Source organism: Coloeus monedula (genome assembly GCF_965178545.1).
Source record: "Coloeus monedula genome assembly, chromosome: 5".
NCBI classification, from domain to species: Eukaryota; Metazoa; Chordata; class Aves; order Passeriformes; family Corvidae; genus Coloeus; species Coloeus monedula.
The window spans coordinates 48,581,588-48,600,349 of NC_138785.1; the positions used below are offsets into that span (position 1 = coordinate 48,581,588).

Genomic DNA, 18,762 nt, shown 5'->3' on the forward strand with positions numbered 1-18,762 from the left:
CGCTCCTCGGGCGGCGCAGCTGTAACGGAGAAAGTACAGCCAGCCCGGCCCCCCTGCCCTGGGCTGCGCCGCGTCCGAGGGCCTGTACAGCCGCGGCGGTGACGCGAGGGCCGGCGCGGCGGTGACGCGAGGGCCGGCGCGGCGGTGGCGGTGCCACGGTAAACCGGCGGCGGGGGAGCGCGGCGCCTCCCGGGGAGCGGGGACGGCCCGCGGCCGCCAGGCGGCGCTGCCGGGTAAAGCCGGTGGGCGCGGGCCGCAGGGAGGAGCGGCACCAGGGGGCGCCCGCGGCCCCTGCGCAGCTGCGGCGGCGGCGGGGGAAGATGGCGGCGGCCGCCCCCGAGCAGGTTCGTCCGCGCCGGGACACGGACACGGAAAGGCGGCGGCGCCGTCCCCGCCGGGCCCCGGGGGGAGCGGGGTCGTGGGGAGCGGCTAGTCCGCCCGCGGGTTGCTGCTCCCGGAGGGGGCGCTCGGGCGGGGGTGCCATTTTCGCCGCGGTGGGCGAGGCTGGCGTGGTGCCGAAGCCCTCCGGCCGGGGAGGGGGAAAACGGCGCTCGGGCGGCGCTTCCCGCCCCGTGCCCGGGGGTGTTCGGGCAGGACGGGCCTGGCCGTGCCGGGGAGAGGCGGCCCGAGCCTGCTGTCCGGGCGGGGCGGCTCGGAGCGGCGTCGTCCTGGCCGCAAGCGTGGGGGTGTGACAGACAGAAATACTTTGTGCCCTGGCAGTGAGGCGCCTGGCATTTGAGCATTGCAGGGATGCCGCTAGCGCGCGTAACGAGGCGCTTGGCACTGACCAGGGGGTGGGAGGCGGCGGTGCGTGCCTGCGGGGCTCCGCAGTTCGTGTGGGTTCTGCAGGGTCACAGTGGGTCCGGAACATCTCCGTGGGAGCGAACCCTCCATAAACTCGGCCAGGTCCTTTCTCAACACCATCTCTTGCTAGTTCTTCAGCAGCAGAGGAAAACACGGTGTTGCTACATCAGTGTAGACACGTGCACGTGCAGTTACTTAAGGTGTAGCTTTAGGATTCATTTCAAGTGAACAAACTTAATTCCATCCAAAAGATCAAGCTCCTTCTTTGAAGATGTGAATCCCTAAATAACAAACTGTTCCATTCAAGGGAAGTGGAACAAAATTTTGGACAGCTACGAAAATACATTAGAAGTTTATTGTCACTATGAATATGTACAAGAGTTTCCTCTATTAATTTCTTACTTTGACAGGATATCCCTTACAATCTCGTAACTTCAGATTATTACATGAAAGCTACGCTGGCCAAGTTCCCCATGCCAGGTTTGAAGCCTCACAGTTACCTTTCTCAGTGCTGCATGCAAGCAACAAGAGTTAAATGCAAACCCTGTGCTATCAAACTAATTTAAAAACTGTATCCACCACACTTTTTGAATAGTCACTGAGAGTCTGTCACACACGAGCATGGAGTGAAATAAAATCCTGTGTATTGGCAGATGACCTGCAGGATTATGTCCTTTATCATCCCTGAGAGTTACAAACTTGATGAAGTTCTTTGTAGCTGGTTTGTTTTCCTTTTTTAACTATAACAATGAAATTAATAATTCCTATCTGCCATGACAAAAATGATATATAAAGTCATACATTGTCTGAAACTATCTGGATTTTAAATTTAGTCATTGTGTTAGCAGAGGTTGCTGTGGTTCTAAGTGTATATTCTGACTACAGGGTGGCAGACTGAAATCTAATACTGAACATCAATACCCAATATATTCCACTAGTCACTTCAAATTTGCATTTTTTGCATTCATATGTGTGTGTCGTTGTGGGTAATGTGTTTTAAAGCTAGCCCATGCTTTGTGTTACAGCAAAGTTCTAATGGCCCGGTGAAGAAGTCTATGCGAGAGAAGGCTGTGGAACGCAGGAACGTTAATAAGGAGCACAACAGTAACTTCAAAGCAGGATACATTCCAATTGATGAAGACCGCCTCCATAAGACAGGGTTACGTGGCAGGAAAGGCAACTTGGCCATATGTGTGATTGTTGTTCTTTTTATTTTGGCTGTCATCAATCTGATTGTGAGTATAATAGCTATAGTGTAAGCAACATAAGGTCATATTTCATTTTGACAATTAAATAAAAAAAATAAAACTTTTCCAGTGCCACTGAGGACTTAAAGTGTACTGAAGGAGATTCTCATTTTTCTTCTTTCCTTTCAGTTCTTTTGTAGTCTGAGCAAGATTAGATGGAAGAAGGGTGTAAGTTCAGGCATGGTTATTTCAGTTATCATGGTTCCAACAAGGAACCTGCTGTTCATGCAAGAAAGAATTAGGAACCTACAAAATGCCACCCCATGAGAAGTATTATTTGTACAAATGTGTTCAGGATATGTGGCAGGAATATCTTACATAACAGAGCTGTATGTGAACATTCAGAATTAACCAGCCACTGCACTTCAAAGCTTTATTGATGGTCAATGAGAAGTAATAATTATTTTTCATAATTGCACATCCATCTGTGAGGGTGCATTCTTGTTCGTTAACATTGTTAAGTATATACCAAGCTGAACTGTTCAGGAAACTTGTTTAGTCAATGCTTATCCTTAAACAGAAAAAAGATGTAATTATGGATGTGATTTAATATTTTATATATATATAAATCATTTTAATTACTGTTTCAAATAAGCCTAAAAATAATTTTAAATGCCTTTCATAATTAAATGTGTTATGAAGTTTTCAGTAGGAACAGACTAAAGTAAACTCACACTTAAAGCTCACTTAAACACTAGCATTAATAATTGTTCAAATAAAACATCTAATTAATACAATAATTGTGGTAGGAAGATCCAAACAATCAACCTAATCTTTGAAAATGTGTTTCTCTTTCAGATTACCCTGGTTATCTGGGCAGTGATAAGAATTGGTCCCAATGGTTGTGACAGTATGGAATTCCATGAGAGTGGCTTGCTGCGGTTTAAGCAAGTGTCTGACATGGGTGTTATACATCCCTTATATAAAAGCACTGTAGGAGGGAGGCGGAATGAAGACTTGGTGATCACTGGGAATAATCAACCTGTAAGTTATACCATGAACTGAATGCTGGTGAGCAACACTAGAGAATTACACTCACATTGCTAATAAATGTTACATTTGAAACATCATTAAGTTCATGACTTTGTTTCTGAAGATTGTATTTCAGCAAGGAACAACCAAGCTTAGCGTGGAAAAAGACAAAACTTCTATTACCAGCGATATTGGTATGGAATTTGTTGACCCACGAACACAAAATACTTTGTTCAGCACCGACTATGAAACTCATGAGTTTCATCTGCCAAATGGAGTTAAAATCTTGAATGTACAAAAGGCCTCTACAGAGAGGGTATGTCTCTCTTATTTTTTGTAAGTAATAATAATACAGCCCATTGTTTGTTTGTGTAACAGTAGAGTTAGTGGTTTTATAGAAGGCTGAGTGTGCCTTTGGAAGCACCAAGCAATCCTGTTGCAGAAAAAACACCCACAACTACAAATACATAGGAGGAACAGATTAAGTGAAAACAGAGGGGTAAATTTACATAATCTGCCCTAACAGGAAGCCTGTATTTGCTACAAGTGTTACCTGTGTATCCATATTGTCATATGAATTGTTATTTTTATTGCAAAACTAATTTTACATACCTTCCAAAATTTAGTAATCCTGTTTTGAAATGTGAACGTGGAAAATAACAAATATGCAGAAGCTAATGGCAGAAGGGCAAGAAGTACATTCAAGTTTTTTATTAAATTGCTTAGTACTACTTTTAAGGTAATTGAAGTTACTCAGACAAACAGAAGTGGCACATTTTCACTGATCTGTAATACACTTTTTTTGGTTGTGTTCTTAGATTACCAGCAATGCAACGAGTGATCTAAACATAAAGGTCGATGGCCGTGCCATTGTCCGTGGAAATGAAGGTGTTTTCATCACAGGCAAGACAATTGAGTTTCGAATGGGTGGAAACATGGAACTTAAAGCAGTTAAGTATTTCAAATGAAAGCATTTTTTTAACAGCTTAGTTTCAAATTTAGGCTGATAGTAAACTGATGTAGCCTTATATAGTTTCAAATTTTATACATATTAGTCATGCATAAAAGTTTAGTCTGTATATTTAGTAAGATTTAAATAGGTGGTTTATTACTTTGCTGTTAATTAGTGGTTGAGTAGTTTTCAGGTAACATTGATTTACTACTGTTAAAACACAAAAAACCTACTATGCAGTTAAAGCTAAGCTATTGACCTCTGCACCGAAATGAATACCAAAGGGAATTAATCTTCTCCTCTGGAAGCTTTACTAGGGTCGGTAACCTTTGCCAGAAGAGCAGAGCATATAGTTAGGAGCACTACCTTCTGTGCTGCTGCTGTAAGAGTCACTAGCATTCCTTTAAGATTTTTGGAGATTAAGATGGCAGTATATACAGAAAAATGGAAAAGGAGGATAAAAATAAAAGTATATGCACTTCCAAGTGTGAATGAATTTCATGTATGAATTCAAACACTTGTTTCCTGTGTCATGTCCATATTTTTACATTTACTGCATTTGCTAATAAGTCTGTAAAGTGAAAAGTCACCCTACTGCTGTCTTTCTCAATATCAATCCACCACTGGAATGGCAAAGTACATGGCTCACTATAGTCAAGAAATCCATAGGCATTGCTATAATTTTCATTAAAAAATTAAACTTCTTTAAACATACCTTTTTTATTATGTTGATTCTATAGCCATCCTAGAGATGTTATTTATCCATTAAACCAAGTTGTTGTTCTCAAAAACAATCTGCCTTATTTACATTAGAAGTTGTACTTTTCTTTTTCTCCTTAATAGGAGAACAGCATTATCCTGAATGGAACTGTGATGGTGAGCCCATCACGACTGCCCAGTTCTTCTTACGGGGAACAGTTCAATAATGGCAACTGGCTGCGCTTCAAGCTCTGCATGTGTGCGGATGGGACACTGTTCAAGGTTCAGGTGACAGGGCATAACATGGGCTGTCAGACTTCTGTCAACCCGTGTGGAGCCACACACTAAAACAAACCACTGCTGGGACAGGTCTCGTTTGTGTTTACATATATTTGTATGAAGTAATTGCATGCCTTCAAGGGTTTCTTTTTTTACAGCAGTTTATACTAACATTTCTTACGTCGTGTTTTTAAGGAAAGGCTGTTATGGTCAGCAGTATTAGGTCAGCATCCTGTTAGATGCAATAATGGCACTGACTCAGTAAGCTTTCAGTGTACATGCATACTGAAGTACCTTCTTGAATTGGGATCAGTAGAATACGTGTAAAGAACGTGATCCTGGCAACAACTCTACTGCCTTCAGTTGTCTCTAGAGGAGGATTTTTTCCTTTGTCCCAAGACCTTGAGGACTGCTAAGAACACAGCTGCAATCTGAAGTTCTTCAAGAGGAAAGTCAATTTTTGTTGGAAATTGATTTTCCTAGGACGGCTGCAGTGGCAGACTTCTGTCCTCTTCCTTGTTGATACACTGATTTCCCCTAAACTTAGGTGGTTTACCAGATGTGTATGGAGAGGGGTAATGGCAGATCACGTTAAAATATCACATTGTTTCTGCCATATATTTTCATGTTGTTAAAAAATTATGCTATCATAAATAATATTTGGGAAGTAATATTGAGTATGGAAATGTAACTTGAATTTTGAAGTAGTTTTGCAGTTACTGAAATGTTGCTTTAGCTTCCATTCTATCTATGCAGTTAATGCATTCTGCAGTTGCTTAATTTATGTACTTATAAACATGTTTATATTAGAAGTACATTAGAAGTACAAAGATGTGCTTATAGCTTGCTCACTATCCAAAAATAGTGTTTTCCTCAGTGTTCTAATGTGAACAGTGTCTGAGTCCATTACTCAATAGCTAATAATCTAAAGCTGTAGCAGTGTCTGAGGTCAGATTTGTCCTTCCCCATAAATGTCAGTACTGATGCATTACTGAAAACCTAAGAATTAAATTCTGAAGTTAAACTGCAGGACTGTAATTCTAAATGTGATGGTAGGACATCAGGGTAAATACATGTCTATCAGATTTGGTCAACAGTGAAACTGTGGTGAACTGGGGCCTATTACAGCCTTGCAACTCCTTTTGCAGCAGTGAGGTGTTTTGTGCTAAAAATAGACCAGCTATTTATAAGATTCCTTCTTTCCCCACCCCATGTATTTCTTCAGTTTAAAATAGCTTTGTTTTGCAGTAGCATCAAGTAATCTTAATATTGGAGGCCTCAAAGTGACTTTGCAAAAGCTTTTTGACAAGTTTTTTGATAAGCACACACTTCTTTATCTAAAAGTTGTGCAAATTTTACACATTAACTTCAGAATTAGTTACTTGTTACTGGAAGGAAGATCATCTACCCTTGTTTTACAGTGCTCAAAGTACATAGGATTCCATAAAATACAAATCAGCCCCTGCTGTAACAAGGAATTCATATCCAAGGTCCCAATTTCTGAATTTACTGGAAGGCAGTAAGCCCTCATGCAGAATGTGTATGGGTGGAAGTGATTTCTGGAGGGCTATTCATAAGTCAGGCATAACAGCACATGGGGGAGGTCAGAGGAGTCGTACTTCCCTCACTGCTCAAAGGCAAAGCCAGATTTTGATGCTCAGTAGTTGGGGTTTTGGGGCTGGACAGCAGTGGAGCTGTTCTGACAAAATCAGAATAAGCTAAATATAATGAAGCAAAAACTTTGAGTTCTCACATTAAAGATTATGGGGAAGTACTACCATTTTGCATACTGCCTTCATGAACCTCGTAGTTTTACTAGAATTAATAGTTACTCAACACTTTAACACACATTTTGCTGCTCTACATCCATCTTTTCTGCTAAGCAGTGCCTCAATTAGTATCTGTTACAGTTAAGAGGAGGAAATAAACTAACATTTTTAGAATTTTCACTCTCATGCTAATGGAAATCTGTAACTTTATTTTTATGTGTACAAATGCATACACATATTAAAAAATATAAAGAGCAGTGTCCTCAAAGCTGAAATACATCTTGAAAATGACAGATACTGCCCTGGCCAAGTAGGTTACACACATATTAAAGCTCTTCTCTGATTAACACTGACATGCTTATATGCTAGAATTAGATTCTTATAATTATCAAGAGTTCTTTGTAAAATAGTGTGTGCAATATACAGCTGAAAGATTTCAAAAAGGTACTCTTACATCATGATTTGCAGAACTGTTTTTGAAGTGTGGATTTTTTTGTCAAAATGTAGCAAAACCAATCATAAAAATACCAAATGAAATAAATTATCAAATTTGCTAGCCACTCTCTATGTATTGTTAATATATTTTATATTTATACTACACAGTTTGACAAATGTTGGCACTATGCATGCCTTCTGTTGAGCATTTACTTGTTCATCTCCTAACTGCCTAAGGTACATTTTTCTGTATGTATTTAAAACAGTGAGTGGAACACTATTTATTTCAGTCCCACAGATGCACTTAAGAGTCTGTGTGTGTAAAGTGCATTCTACATGCCTCTGTAAAATGCCGTGCTGGGTACACTGAAACAACTTGCATGTAAAGAGTTCTCACCATCTGTAAGTGTGGTGGTTGTTCCAATGGGTGAAAGAAAAACTGAATTTCAAATGTTTGTTTTGAAATGAAACAATAAATTCTAAGATGCAGCTGCAGTTCAGAAGTGTTATTTGTAAGAATATAGTTTTTCATTAAAAATACACTGTTGTGTTATTGATGGGGAAACTGGAAGTATGAAAATTGTTCCACACCTGTTTGTTATAGATTGTATGTGGTGGACTTTGCTCAGTGTAATTGTGTGCAATACCTGAAGCAGAGTTCAAAAGTCTCCCTTTTGTTAGATCTCAAGCTCCCGAGAAGTTGTGTTTCTCGACCAAAGGGCTGGAAAAGAAAAAAAGGTTCTAATTGTTTTTTGGGATAGATGGAGGGAGGGGGGAGGTTACCAGTTTATGAATGTTCTTTTTAAAAAATAAGACTCTAAAACGAACGTTTAAGGCAGAATGTTGGTAATGCTGTGGTTATTTGGTGTTGATTTTTTTTAATGTCAAACTATTTTCGCTTTCTATTCTTGTTATGCTGAATTTAACCATAATTCTACATTTTATACATAGATACTATGGATAACCTTCATTTGCATGTCATAGCCGTGGTCCTTTACTTAAATCTTCCTGGATCGGTGGGAACCAAGTCACAGTGGACTCTTCCTGCTACACCTCACCATTCAGAGTGCCGGTGGGATGGGCAGTTCCTACTGAATTGCTCTTTTACCAGAATATCTGCTATTCCAGATGATGTATCACAAACAGCAGTAACAGCTGATTTGAGTTACAATAATATTAAAACTTTTGTGTGCCCTGATGGAAGAAATGAACAGTGGATGCTGAAACACCTGAACCTCAGTAACAACTGGATTTCTGAACTCACTTTAACTACTTGTACAAATTTACCCATTTTAGAAACTCTAAACCTCAATGGTAATGCCATCCACACCCTCACACTGGACAAGCCTACACCTGCACATGGGTCTAAAAAGTACAGCGTTGTTGATCGTCTCCTGCCTGCTTTGAAACTATTGTCAGTTGAAAGAAATAATCTTCGTACAGTTCCAAGAGGTAAGCATTTTTGAAATCTTTAAGGACTTGACTCCCAGGGGTGAGTTGGTTTTGGATGTCATTCATACATCTTACTGAATCCAGAATGTGACTTTCTTATTTTATTATATACTTATATACTTATACTTTATTATACTTAAGGTGAGGGAAAGTTCCACCTGCAAATACAGAGGCTGAAGTAAATCAGTTGTTTCGGTTTACATCATTAGGTATTTTTTATACAGTCTTAGCAACCATACTGCCTTAATAGCAGTCAAATATAACCAGATTTATGCTCTAATAGCCCAAGCAGTATTCTTGGTTGTTGAATAGAAATGGGGAATAAGGATCTTTGGAAAAACACCAGCCTCCACATCCCAGTCCTGAACCTTAAAGTCAAGAAAATCACAGATCATTAATTTCATACTACCTTTCAAAAGGAAATCAACACTCTTAAATAAAACTTGCTGCAATTTCAGTATTTCAGAGACAGGAAAATATATTTTGTTCTGTCCAAACAATTTTACTCAGTGCTGTTTAATAATCACAGCAACACCTTGGTGTAACAGGAGAGGGCTGTAAGGTTTCGAGAGACTTTTGATGTCCTGGTCACTGAACTATGCTGGGCAGCTCAGCCTTTATCCAGGGATGATTCACAGTGGCCAAACTGTTTAAATGAAGCAGAAGCAGCCAGATGAGCAGCCTTATCCCATACAACATGTTGAATTTATTAATCTCTGATACCACCATCAGATTCATCAGAGTTTGAAAATACAGGAGGACATGTGATGCAAACAAAAATACTGCTTATCCCACAAAGTCAGACAAAGATAGTCTTATTTGCCCCTACACAGGGTGATGAAAGTTCCATTTTTCTCATTTTATGCTAATTGAATAATTCTCTGGCATACAGGAAACCCATTTCACGTAATGGTCTGTAAGGTTTCTGTATAGACAGTATAGAAAAGGTTACATTATAAAATATATCTATGAAGATTTGATATGTTTTGATAGATAAATATGCCCATTATAGGATGCCTCAGAAGGTCAGACAGATCAATCCTCTTCTATAAGAGACATTTTTAGATAGCAGATACATCTGTATAAGAGAATTTTTAGATGTTAAAGTTCAAATTGCTGTGCATGGTACCACCACACTTTTAAGTTATACTTAAATCCTATATTCTAAATACATGCTCAGAACCTTATTTTCCTTATCCAAAATACTTCACTAAAATTCTGGGGTTTAAGTTCTGGAAAGGAAACATAAACTGCAGTTCTATAGCAGAGAAATCCTTCTCCCAGCTGCCCCCCAGCCAGGAGTAAGGCTGCTGTCCACTGCTGCCACACCAGCGTATATTTTTGGCACAAGCGTAGATTGAGGCATGTATCCACAGTACAATTCCTCGTGCAGGTGCACTGATGAATTTATGAACTGCCAGAACTTCTGTATGCCTTTCCTATCACCTACCTCTAGTTTTTCAGCAGGAATGAATCATTCCCTCTGCTTTTCACAATAAACCCAAAGATCAATTACTCAGCAAACAGAACTGCTAGCTGAAAAAGAGGTTTCTGGTAAACAAGGTGACACCAAGGGCAAAATTTTTAAGAACTACTAGCTTCTCAACAATGCTGTATGATTAAAAATCACTTTAGAGTGACATTGTGATGTTGAACACTCAGCATCAGTGGGAATGCTGAGTGTTCAGGTGCCTGCCTTCCCACTGGAACTTGCAGGTTGGAGCTTCAGGGGCTGCCTACACAGCACCTCAGAAAAATGTGGCGTCTCCAGCAATCAAAAGTGTTCCTTATGTAAAGTGGATGTTATTGTAACTAGGATAAACTGAAGAATATACTGTCATGCTTCATAATTCACAGGCAGACAGGCAGAAGCAACAACACGTTTTTGTTTTCATTTGGTTTTACATCCTATGAATACAGTTCAAGTAATTCCACAAATGAAAAACTCACATGAAATTGCCTATGGCAATGGATATGAGATACTGTATCACCTTTTGCATCTCCGTCTTTTACTTACAATTAAAATATTTGGATCTTGTAAACTCAATATATTCCACGCTTTTCACACTCCTTTCCTACCTCCAGTTCTCCAGAGAAGCTTGCTCAAAGTAGAGAGATCACAGTCAGAATAATTTTGTAAGCACAAAGAAATGTTAGTGCTTTTATGAAAGTGCCAATTTTTAAGACATTCACTGACTGTGAATGTTTTAATATGCCAGCTGTTGATGCTATGCAGCTTTTAGAATGGGACAACCCCTGACTAGGAAAGGCATAACACAAAGGCTGCAGCCACTCATTGCTACAGAGAGGAAAGGAAGGAATTTTGTTGCAAAGAATTTTATGAAGACACTTGATGCAATTAGGAAAACAAGAATATGAAATGTGAAATAGGTTTTTTTCTCCCTAGGACTAGGCCTCCTGCAGTCTTTACAAACTGTCTCTATGTCATCCAATGCCATACAACAGATTGACCCAAAGGATTTTCAAAACTGTTCACAGCTGAAGGACATTCACCTGCGAAACAACAAGATAACTAAAATTCATCCAGATGCCTTCAGAGATCTCAACAAATTACAGGTTGTAAAGGAATACAACTGTTTCAATATTTTATGTTAATCATTAAAGATATTAATTACCAACAGTTCAGCATGATTATAATACTAGTGTACAGTTAAACTAGAGCAAATGATGAACATAGTATTTTTATGTATTTGCTTTTTATATATAGGAAAACATACACACTGAAATGTACAAGATATAACCATAAATTCACAATTTCTCTATGCCACAAACCAATCCATAACTGCCTTAAACACACACATATCCCTTTCTACCCCCATCCCTTCCATGGCAAGAGCCCTGCAGCTCCCTATTCACACAGAGCTAAGTCAACAATGGGAGAATTCTAAACATACCACAATTTAAACTTTTCATCTACATTAAAAGGTTTAGAACAGCATTATTAAAATCCTAAACAGATGTATTGTTCACAGAAGTGCTTGTACACTAAAACACTGTTGTAAGATGTTGCAATAAGGATTCCATTGTAAGCCTTATCAAATTAATTCTGTATTATTTCCAAATAGGTTGTGGATCTCCGTGAAAATGCTCTGACAATCCCTCTACCACAGATACTAGTCAGTTTGAACTTTTTTCAACTTGAAGTGTATTTGTCAAAGAATGCCTGGATCTTTAACTGCAAGCTAAATGCTTTTAAACATTTATTTCATTTTGTCTTTGACTCCACAAGGAAAAAATGGAGCCTTTCATACAACAAGTCTGACAACAACTCCCAGAAACCTCTGCTGTATCTTTCAAGTTTCCATTTAAACTGCAGGGACAATGTTTTGCTCAAAAGGGCTACAGTCCCAACAGGGAACACATCAGTGCTGACCTGTAACTTGGACAACATAATGGGTATGTACATAAGGCACTCCATAATGCTGCTAAAATCCAAATGAATACAGAATGATCAAATAAATCTGGGTTTAAAAGTGTATTTCTAAAGAGGCTGTTTAAAAATAACTGAATAACAATTTAATGTGCAAAAATATTTCATTAGAAAGTAGTATTCTGCTTAGAATATTTGAAAGTTAGGTTTCCCAAGTCTTCATTGCCTTCATTACATTAAAGGAGTAGGTGATGTCAAATTCTACACAAATAAGTTTCAGTAAGTAATGCATTGGAAAGGTATTGGTTCATTCTGGACTGAAACAAAGGACCACATAGTGGGGTGGCACATCTGGGGCATGTAGAAAACTGAGAAGGATGCAATAGTTTTCAGTATTCAGTTACAGCAAAATGAAATGAAAGTTTATTTGCAGGGGAAAAGATTTTTATTTCTTCTAAAAAAGTACAGCTACCGTAGCACACACTTCACTTAGATTTACAATTAATAGAGAACACTGAAGGTGTAAGCGACAAAACCTACAGAGCCAAGACCTACCATGCGGATGGAAAAATAATACCAAACGTAGAGCAGAAAGTGTACTTGTCACGTGTCGTAAGGCAAAAGAGTTTAATGTACTAATAGCACTTGGAGGTGGTAAGGCTTTCCCCTGGGAATACTTCATCCCCGAATGAAAATATGCAGGAACTATCAGAAATGCCACCTGCTTTGTCTGTTTACAAATCACAGAAATCTGGATTAAAATCAACACACTGGATTGCGGCAAAACTCAGCTGGGAATGAAAGCTGATCCAAAGACAAAGCTGAAAATATGACCTTGAAACCTTGAAACCAACTGCTAAGAGCCAACAACCAGCCATGGGCCACACATTGCTCAAGTTTGGAGCAACTGCTCAATCAATACAAAGACCCTTGATTTACAGACTTTTTTCCTGCAGTCAGATCAGCAGCTACAGGAAAAACAGTAGCTGAAGCAGTGACAGTTAAGAGGTCCTGTTTTATCCACAGCTGCATGCAGTGCCCATGGCCAGGCTGCAGACCAGCTGGCTATAGATGTGTCTCTTCCACAAGGAAGATCAGCAGGTGTTTCTAATACAACCCTGAACTTGCTTAGATGATTTCAGTGACCTCCTCCCTCACTACCATTTTTCTTGTAAAGTCTGCTATTAAGATCCCACATGTACTGTGCTTTTAGATGGGAGGCAGTGGGGAGGGGCCTATAATATGGTTTAAGAGACTTCAGACCATGTTTAATTACTTAGGATGGACAGAAGGAAAATGGGGTTTACAATAAACTGTTAAAATTATCAGAGATAGTCCAGAGTATATTCTTAGAAACATCACTGGACCCTGCAAACCAAGTATACTATGCTTTTAACAAAGACTGAGTTTGTATTTTCTTTCATTTCAGGTAATGGAGTCTCTTGGTGGACACCTAAGGGCAGAATTTCAAAAAATCATGGTTTTCCTCATATGACACTGGATAAAATGAATAATTTAGTGATATACAATGCTGAGAAAACTGCTGAAGGATTATATTTGTGTCTTTTTAATACAACAAAGGAGAAGTACCTCATTTACAATATACAGGTGAAAGAAAGAGTTTCGGCATTTTTGGTTAGAAAAGCCCGGGACACTAACACTGTTTTTAGAGAGAAAGAAACAGAGCCAAACTTTGCACTGGCTGTCTCCCTCTCTGTGCTCATTACGTTTGTTTGTGCTTTCTGTCTGGGTGCTTTTGCTAGACCCTATCTGGAGAACCTTTGGAGACTCATGCGCAGGAATAAAAATTCAAGTTCAGAACATACTTACTCTAATCAAGCTTTTTCAGATGAAACCTTGAGCAGAGAGTCTTCTGCAAGCAAGCCAACAAACATGCAGCATAGTGTGTTATTTTGTGATAAGAATTCTTTAGGAAACACACACATTTTTCCTACAGAAACTTCTACTTTGTATGAAAACGTCACTAGCAGTGGCGCACATCCACCAAATCCTGAAGCAGAGTACCAGAAACAAAGCAATACTGAGATCAACATGAAGAAAACACCAGTGTTTTCAAAAACCCAAACTAGTATTGACAATAATGAAAGTATAAGTATTTATGATAATGGACTATATTCTGTAAGGACAGATTACCAGAACAACAATGAAGTAACAGCAAACAGCAAAGTAAGCAACTGCTCTGGTCTGCTGCAGTCTGAGATCACAAAAGCTACACCAGGATCTCCAGAAAGAAAAGGTATTGTTTCACATAATGAACCCAGGCACACTACAAAATTTATGCAGGGAAGGCAAAGCTGTGAAGAACAACTTGGTTTAAACAGCAATGAAAATATACCTAGTGATGTTGGAGATTTTATTTCACCTGGTAGCTCCAGAAGAGATGCAGATACTGAGAATTTAAGCATCTATGAAACAACAGAAAACTCTCCCTTTACAGAGCATGACTGTAAAAGGATACATTCAGATGGAAAAGATGCTTCAGCAGATATATTTGGTGACAGTTCTTCAGCTGAAGGGACTCCATTCACATTGAGTGACTGTAGCTCTTTAGCAGACTTTGAACTGGAACAAGCTGATGTTAGTGACAGCCTGCCAGTCTGTCAGTCATCGCTAGAGGAAGCTGACACAAACAGTGGAACTGAGAAGCTCTCAACACTGCCAGAGTCTCCAAACATTACTGCCGAACTTCAGCAGATTGGGAAAAATGCAGATGAGAACAGTGCCTATTTTGAAACCACTATTAATTATGGATCAGATACCACCACGCATGAAACGGCATCCCCTTATACTGACAAATGCAGTGGCCACATAAGCATGTCAGATCCAGATACAGTTAGTTCTTCAAGTCAAGAAGTTCCAGATACATTAGATTATTTTACTAATGCAGAGTCAACAGTACAAAACTCTATTTCTGATTCTCTCCACAGTCAAAGTACAGATTTTGGTAACACAGCGCTCAAGTTAAAACATTTTTCCACATATGACACAGAGAACACTTCTGAACAGGCTGAACTGCAGCTGTCTCTGCTTCCCAGAGAACCACAGCATTCCCTCAGCTTCAGTCACACAGAAGAAAATGCACCAGCGGGAAGTACAGATGAGCACATAGCCAGGAACTCCCCTGAAAAGAATCATGGTGGAGCAGACAGTACATTAAGAAGAAACATGAGTACATTTGAGGACAATGGCTTTATTTTTGCTGCCATTGATACTGGTTTGAATGAGGTTGTTAAAAAAACATCACTGCTGGATTCCAGCAAAGAATCATCTCTTCAACTGCTGCCTGAACACACAGCTGAAAAACATTTCATGTTTATTACACAGCAAGATGACTGGCTACTACAGGGGAAGCAGGCTTGTGCAGATAAAACGCAAGGAAGTTCTGATGAGAAAGATTCTGATGGATACACAGAATTACAGGATACCAGCAACTGCAGTCTGCCTGAAGAAACACAGTCTTGTCATCCTACAGCAGCTCTGCTGCAGCTTCATAGTTCTTGGAAAATGAAGTCAGGCTTGACAACAGATGATCACTTCCAACTGGATCAGAGTGATGAGGATGCATATTCCTTCTCAATCCCACAAGGTTTCTTCGATGAAAGCACACCATACAGTTCATGTTCCTTCCCACAAAAGCCTACAGTAAATACAATCTCTGAAAGCACTGATTCCAGCAAGACGAAGGATCATACTACTTTGTCAGAACTGGAGAACCATTCTGCAGCAGCAGTAGAACACCTCCAAAATTCCAGTGAAAATGTCAGCCAAAAAAGTCAGAAAAATTCAGGACAGGACCAGTTTTTTGTTAAGAAGAAAAGAGCATTTGATGGTTTTGCTAATATTTTGCAAAGCCAGAGAACAAACTTCAATAGTTGAAACACAAAATGGTAATACTAAGCTCCCACAGTGTGTACGTCATTACAGCAGGTGCAAAAATTGTTTTGTTTCAAAGTGAAATTACTATTGTTTAGAAGGGCACTTGTAAAAAAACCAGGAATAGACTTTATAAAAAGCTACTCCAGAATATTAAAAAAGCTTTTCGTAAATTATATTTACTTTCTCATTATTGGTAGTTGATACTAATATATCATTTCCCTTGGAATTTGCTTCACATACTCACTGTTGTGTCTCTTTGTCTAAAATAAATGCAACACTGAAATTTACATTATTACTATTATTGTGTTGTCTTATGGGACTCAACCTATACAGTGAAATAGTACATACTACTGTCTTCTGCTTTTTGAACGAGATTTGTGGATTATCTCTGAATTCAGTTTTGCAAAGATAAATGAAGCCCAAGCAGCATTCAATTACGTTTCAAAAATTACTTTTTAACTTGGCAAGAGAGAAAACCACATTTCTCAAAGAAACAGAATAGAACTCAATTCTTGCAGAAATGTCAGTTATAGAAATGTAGCTATAATGGGACATCACCCAAAGTTTGCAGATGTGATGACACAGGCAGGGTAGTTCAAAAAAAGACAAAGGATCCTATACCCACCTGAGAATTTTACTTAAGAGTGGAAAATCAAGAGCAGTTCAAAACTGCTATTTTAGAACATCAGTAGCCAAAAGACAGAAAATGTAAGGTAAAATTACCTCTAAATATACCCCAAGGCCCTTTCAACAGACTCGGTACCACTGATGTAGTCCTTGAAGGGAAATGTCATCCTGAAGGGGAGCAGACCCAGTTCTGGGAAAATGCAGGAAACTGGCTACAACTCTGGGAAAACTCTTTCATGAAGACCCAATCAACCCCTAAAAACTCCAAACAGAAGGAACACATTTCAATTCCATCACATGACAAGCAAGTCCAGTGGCACACTACATCCACACCCACTGACAGAACGAGAGGACAGTCTTAAGGTGCGCCAGGGGAAGTTTAGGTTAGATGTCAGAAAAAAATTTTTCACTGAAAGAGTGATTGGGCAATGGAATCATCTGCCCAGGGATGTGGTGGAGTCACCATCTCTGGACGTAGCACACAGTGCCATGGTTTAATTGATGAGAATGTTTAGGTTCGGTCATAGGTCGGACTTGATCTCATAGGTCTTTTCCAACCTAGTTCATTCTGTGATTCTGTGATCATTGAGACTACCTTTAAAGAAAAAAACCTAAGAACAAAGAAGCCACTGCTAGCTTTCAGTAGAGCTCATGATCCACACAAGTTCTTTGTGGCTACAACAACTTTAAAAATGCAATGCCTGAAAAAGGCACTGACTTGCTCTTTTTGGTATCTATGAGTCTTCAAACACTGTTAACACCTCTCCAAGGCCTGTCACCTTTTGGCTGTAGCAGCTGCTAACATACTAAGAAATCTAACCATACAAGCAAGGCAATTTTGTGAATCATAGGGAAAAAACACACTTGAGTGCTCTATTGATGTCTCATACACTGAAATGTTTTGCCGTTTCCTTATGCAAGAGTCCAATAGGATTTCAAAATACACACTGGAAAATTATTTTCTCATCTTTTTTTCTGACTGTGAGAATGCTGCTGTGGCAAGGCAGACAGTACACTACTTGTGAGAAGTTGCAGGATTTCTAAGATTCCCTTTATGCCATAAAGTTACAGAAAAGTTTCTGTTCTTGTCAGACAGGCAATTCACTCCTGTATCACAAGATTTTAACACGAGGCAAAGTATTCACTCTACTGTCAAAATATTGTTTCATCTCAAACTTTTCTTTATAGTTCTGCCTAATCTTGCCACTGTCCTTTGCTACTCATCTCTCCCCTCTTATTATCACTTCTTCAAATCCAAACACGCAGTTGCTTCTCCTTCATATTAGTTCATTTCATTAGCAATTGCTCCTTAATACAAGACCTTTCTATTTTCTGTGACTTCCACGCAGTAGTCATCATACTCTGCTCCTCTCTACCCACCCCATGTTAGCATGCCCTTCTGTATGCAATTAGTTACACAGTCCCATACACACTGAACCCAAGATTGTATCCTCACTTTTCTTTACATTTCATCCACTGTATCTTGTTCACAATGAAAACTGATTTAGCTTATTTGGCCACTGAGAATTTTCTAGGACACCTATACTAGTAAGAAGCCAACTGCTGTTACTATCCCAGTTGACTGTGGGTAATCAGACAAAGTCACATAATAAGCTCAATAAAAAAGGTGCCTGTGTGTATGCTGTATGAATTTGTAAATGAAGCATGAGGAGTCAGCCAAGAGGATGTCGGCAATAGTCTGGACACACCTTTCTCACAGGGCAATGGCGTGCTGAGCTCTGCAATTGACAGGACACAGAATCCCTCACACAGTGAATCAGGACAGGAAAAAATACTTTAGTTTCAAGAGCAGATCAAGAACTTCAAATGCAGTAATCAGAATGAAACAAAAGTCTCCTTTTCAAACACAGACTTATGATAGTTTGGTAATTATCAAGTTATTTGCTGTAGGAACAAAGCATTTCAAACTCTCTTGAGTCCACCTATCTGCTCATCCATACATCAACAGCTTTTCTATGAGGACCTTGTGGGTCAAAAGGCTGGACCAAGATGAGTGAGTAACGATCATGCTTCTGTAAAATTTTGTCTTCAGACATTTCTGCTCAAATTGACTTACTGCTGAAAACTCTGGTATTATGGTACTGTTTTACACTCACACACTCCATTTGACCCATAACCGTTCTGAAACACATACCTGTTCCCAAGAGTTTTAAATACTGATTTGCTCTACTATTAGAAACAAGGGTGACAAGATCCTACACACAAGTTCTCTGCTTA

At 39.4% G+C, this 18,762-nt stretch overlaps 2 protein-coding genes across 3 annotated transcripts; both read left to right on the forward strand.

The window, feature by feature from the left end:
* Positions 1-295: 295 nt before the first annotated feature.
* SGCB (sarcoglycan beta) lies at positions 296-7,652 on the forward strand. The gene is made up of 6 exons (XM_082282323.1): positions 296-344; positions 1,830-2,039; positions 2,850-3,035; positions 3,148-3,339; positions 3,842-3,973; positions 4,819-7,652. Exons 1-6 carry the CDS (start codon positions 321-323, stop codon positions 5,020-5,022), a joined length of 948 nt encoding a protein of 315 aa, XP_082138449.1. The 5' UTR covers positions 296-320; the 3' UTR covers positions 5,023-7,652.
* LRRC66 (leucine rich repeat containing 66) lies at positions 4,908-16,527 on the forward strand. 2 transcript variants are annotated; one of them, XM_082282322.1, is made up of 5 exons: positions 4,908-5,043; positions 8,109-8,609; positions 11,017-11,186; positions 11,696-12,026; positions 13,430-16,527. In XM_082282322.1, the coding sequence occupies exons 2-5, from the start codon at positions 8,114-8,116 to the stop codon at positions 15,895-15,897; spliced, it is 3,465 nt and encodes a 1,154-aa protein (XP_082138448.1). In that variant the 5' UTR covers positions 4,908-5,043; positions 8,109-8,113; the 3' UTR covers positions 15,898-16,527. The 2 variants fall into 2 exon arrangements, with proteins under 2 accessions (XP_082138448.1, XP_082138447.1); XM_082282321.1 differs by lacking the exon at positions 4,908-5,043 and having other exon boundaries at positions 7,797-8,609.
* The last annotated feature ends 2,235 nt before the right edge of the window (positions 16,528-18,762 follow it).

Excerpts from the sequence above, each read along its gene's own strand:
- SGCB (XM_082282323.1), top strand. The coding sequence starts at position 321 with ATGGCGGCGGCCGCCCCCGAGCAG. Across the intron at positions 3,036-3,147 it reads TCACTGGGAATAATCAACCT|ATTGTATTTCAGCAAGGAAC; the intron begins GTAAGTTATACC and ends TTGTTTCTGAAG. Across the intron at positions 3,974-4,818 it reads GAAACATGGAACTTAAAGCA|GAGAACAGCATTATCCTGAA; the intron begins GTTAAGTATTTC and ends TCTCCTTAATAG.
- LRRC66 (XM_082282322.1), top strand. The coding sequence starts at position 8,114 with ATGGATAACCTTCATTTGCATGTCATAGCCGTGGTCCTTTACTTAAAT. Across the intron at positions 11,187-11,695 it reads GAGATCTCAACAAATTACAG|GTTGTGGATCTCCGTGAAAA; the intron begins GTTGTAAAGGAA and ends ATTTCCAAATAG. Across the intron at positions 12,027-13,429 it reads TAACTTGGACAACATAATGG|GTAATGGAGTCTCTTGGTGG; the intron begins GTATGTACATAA and ends CTTTCATTTCAG.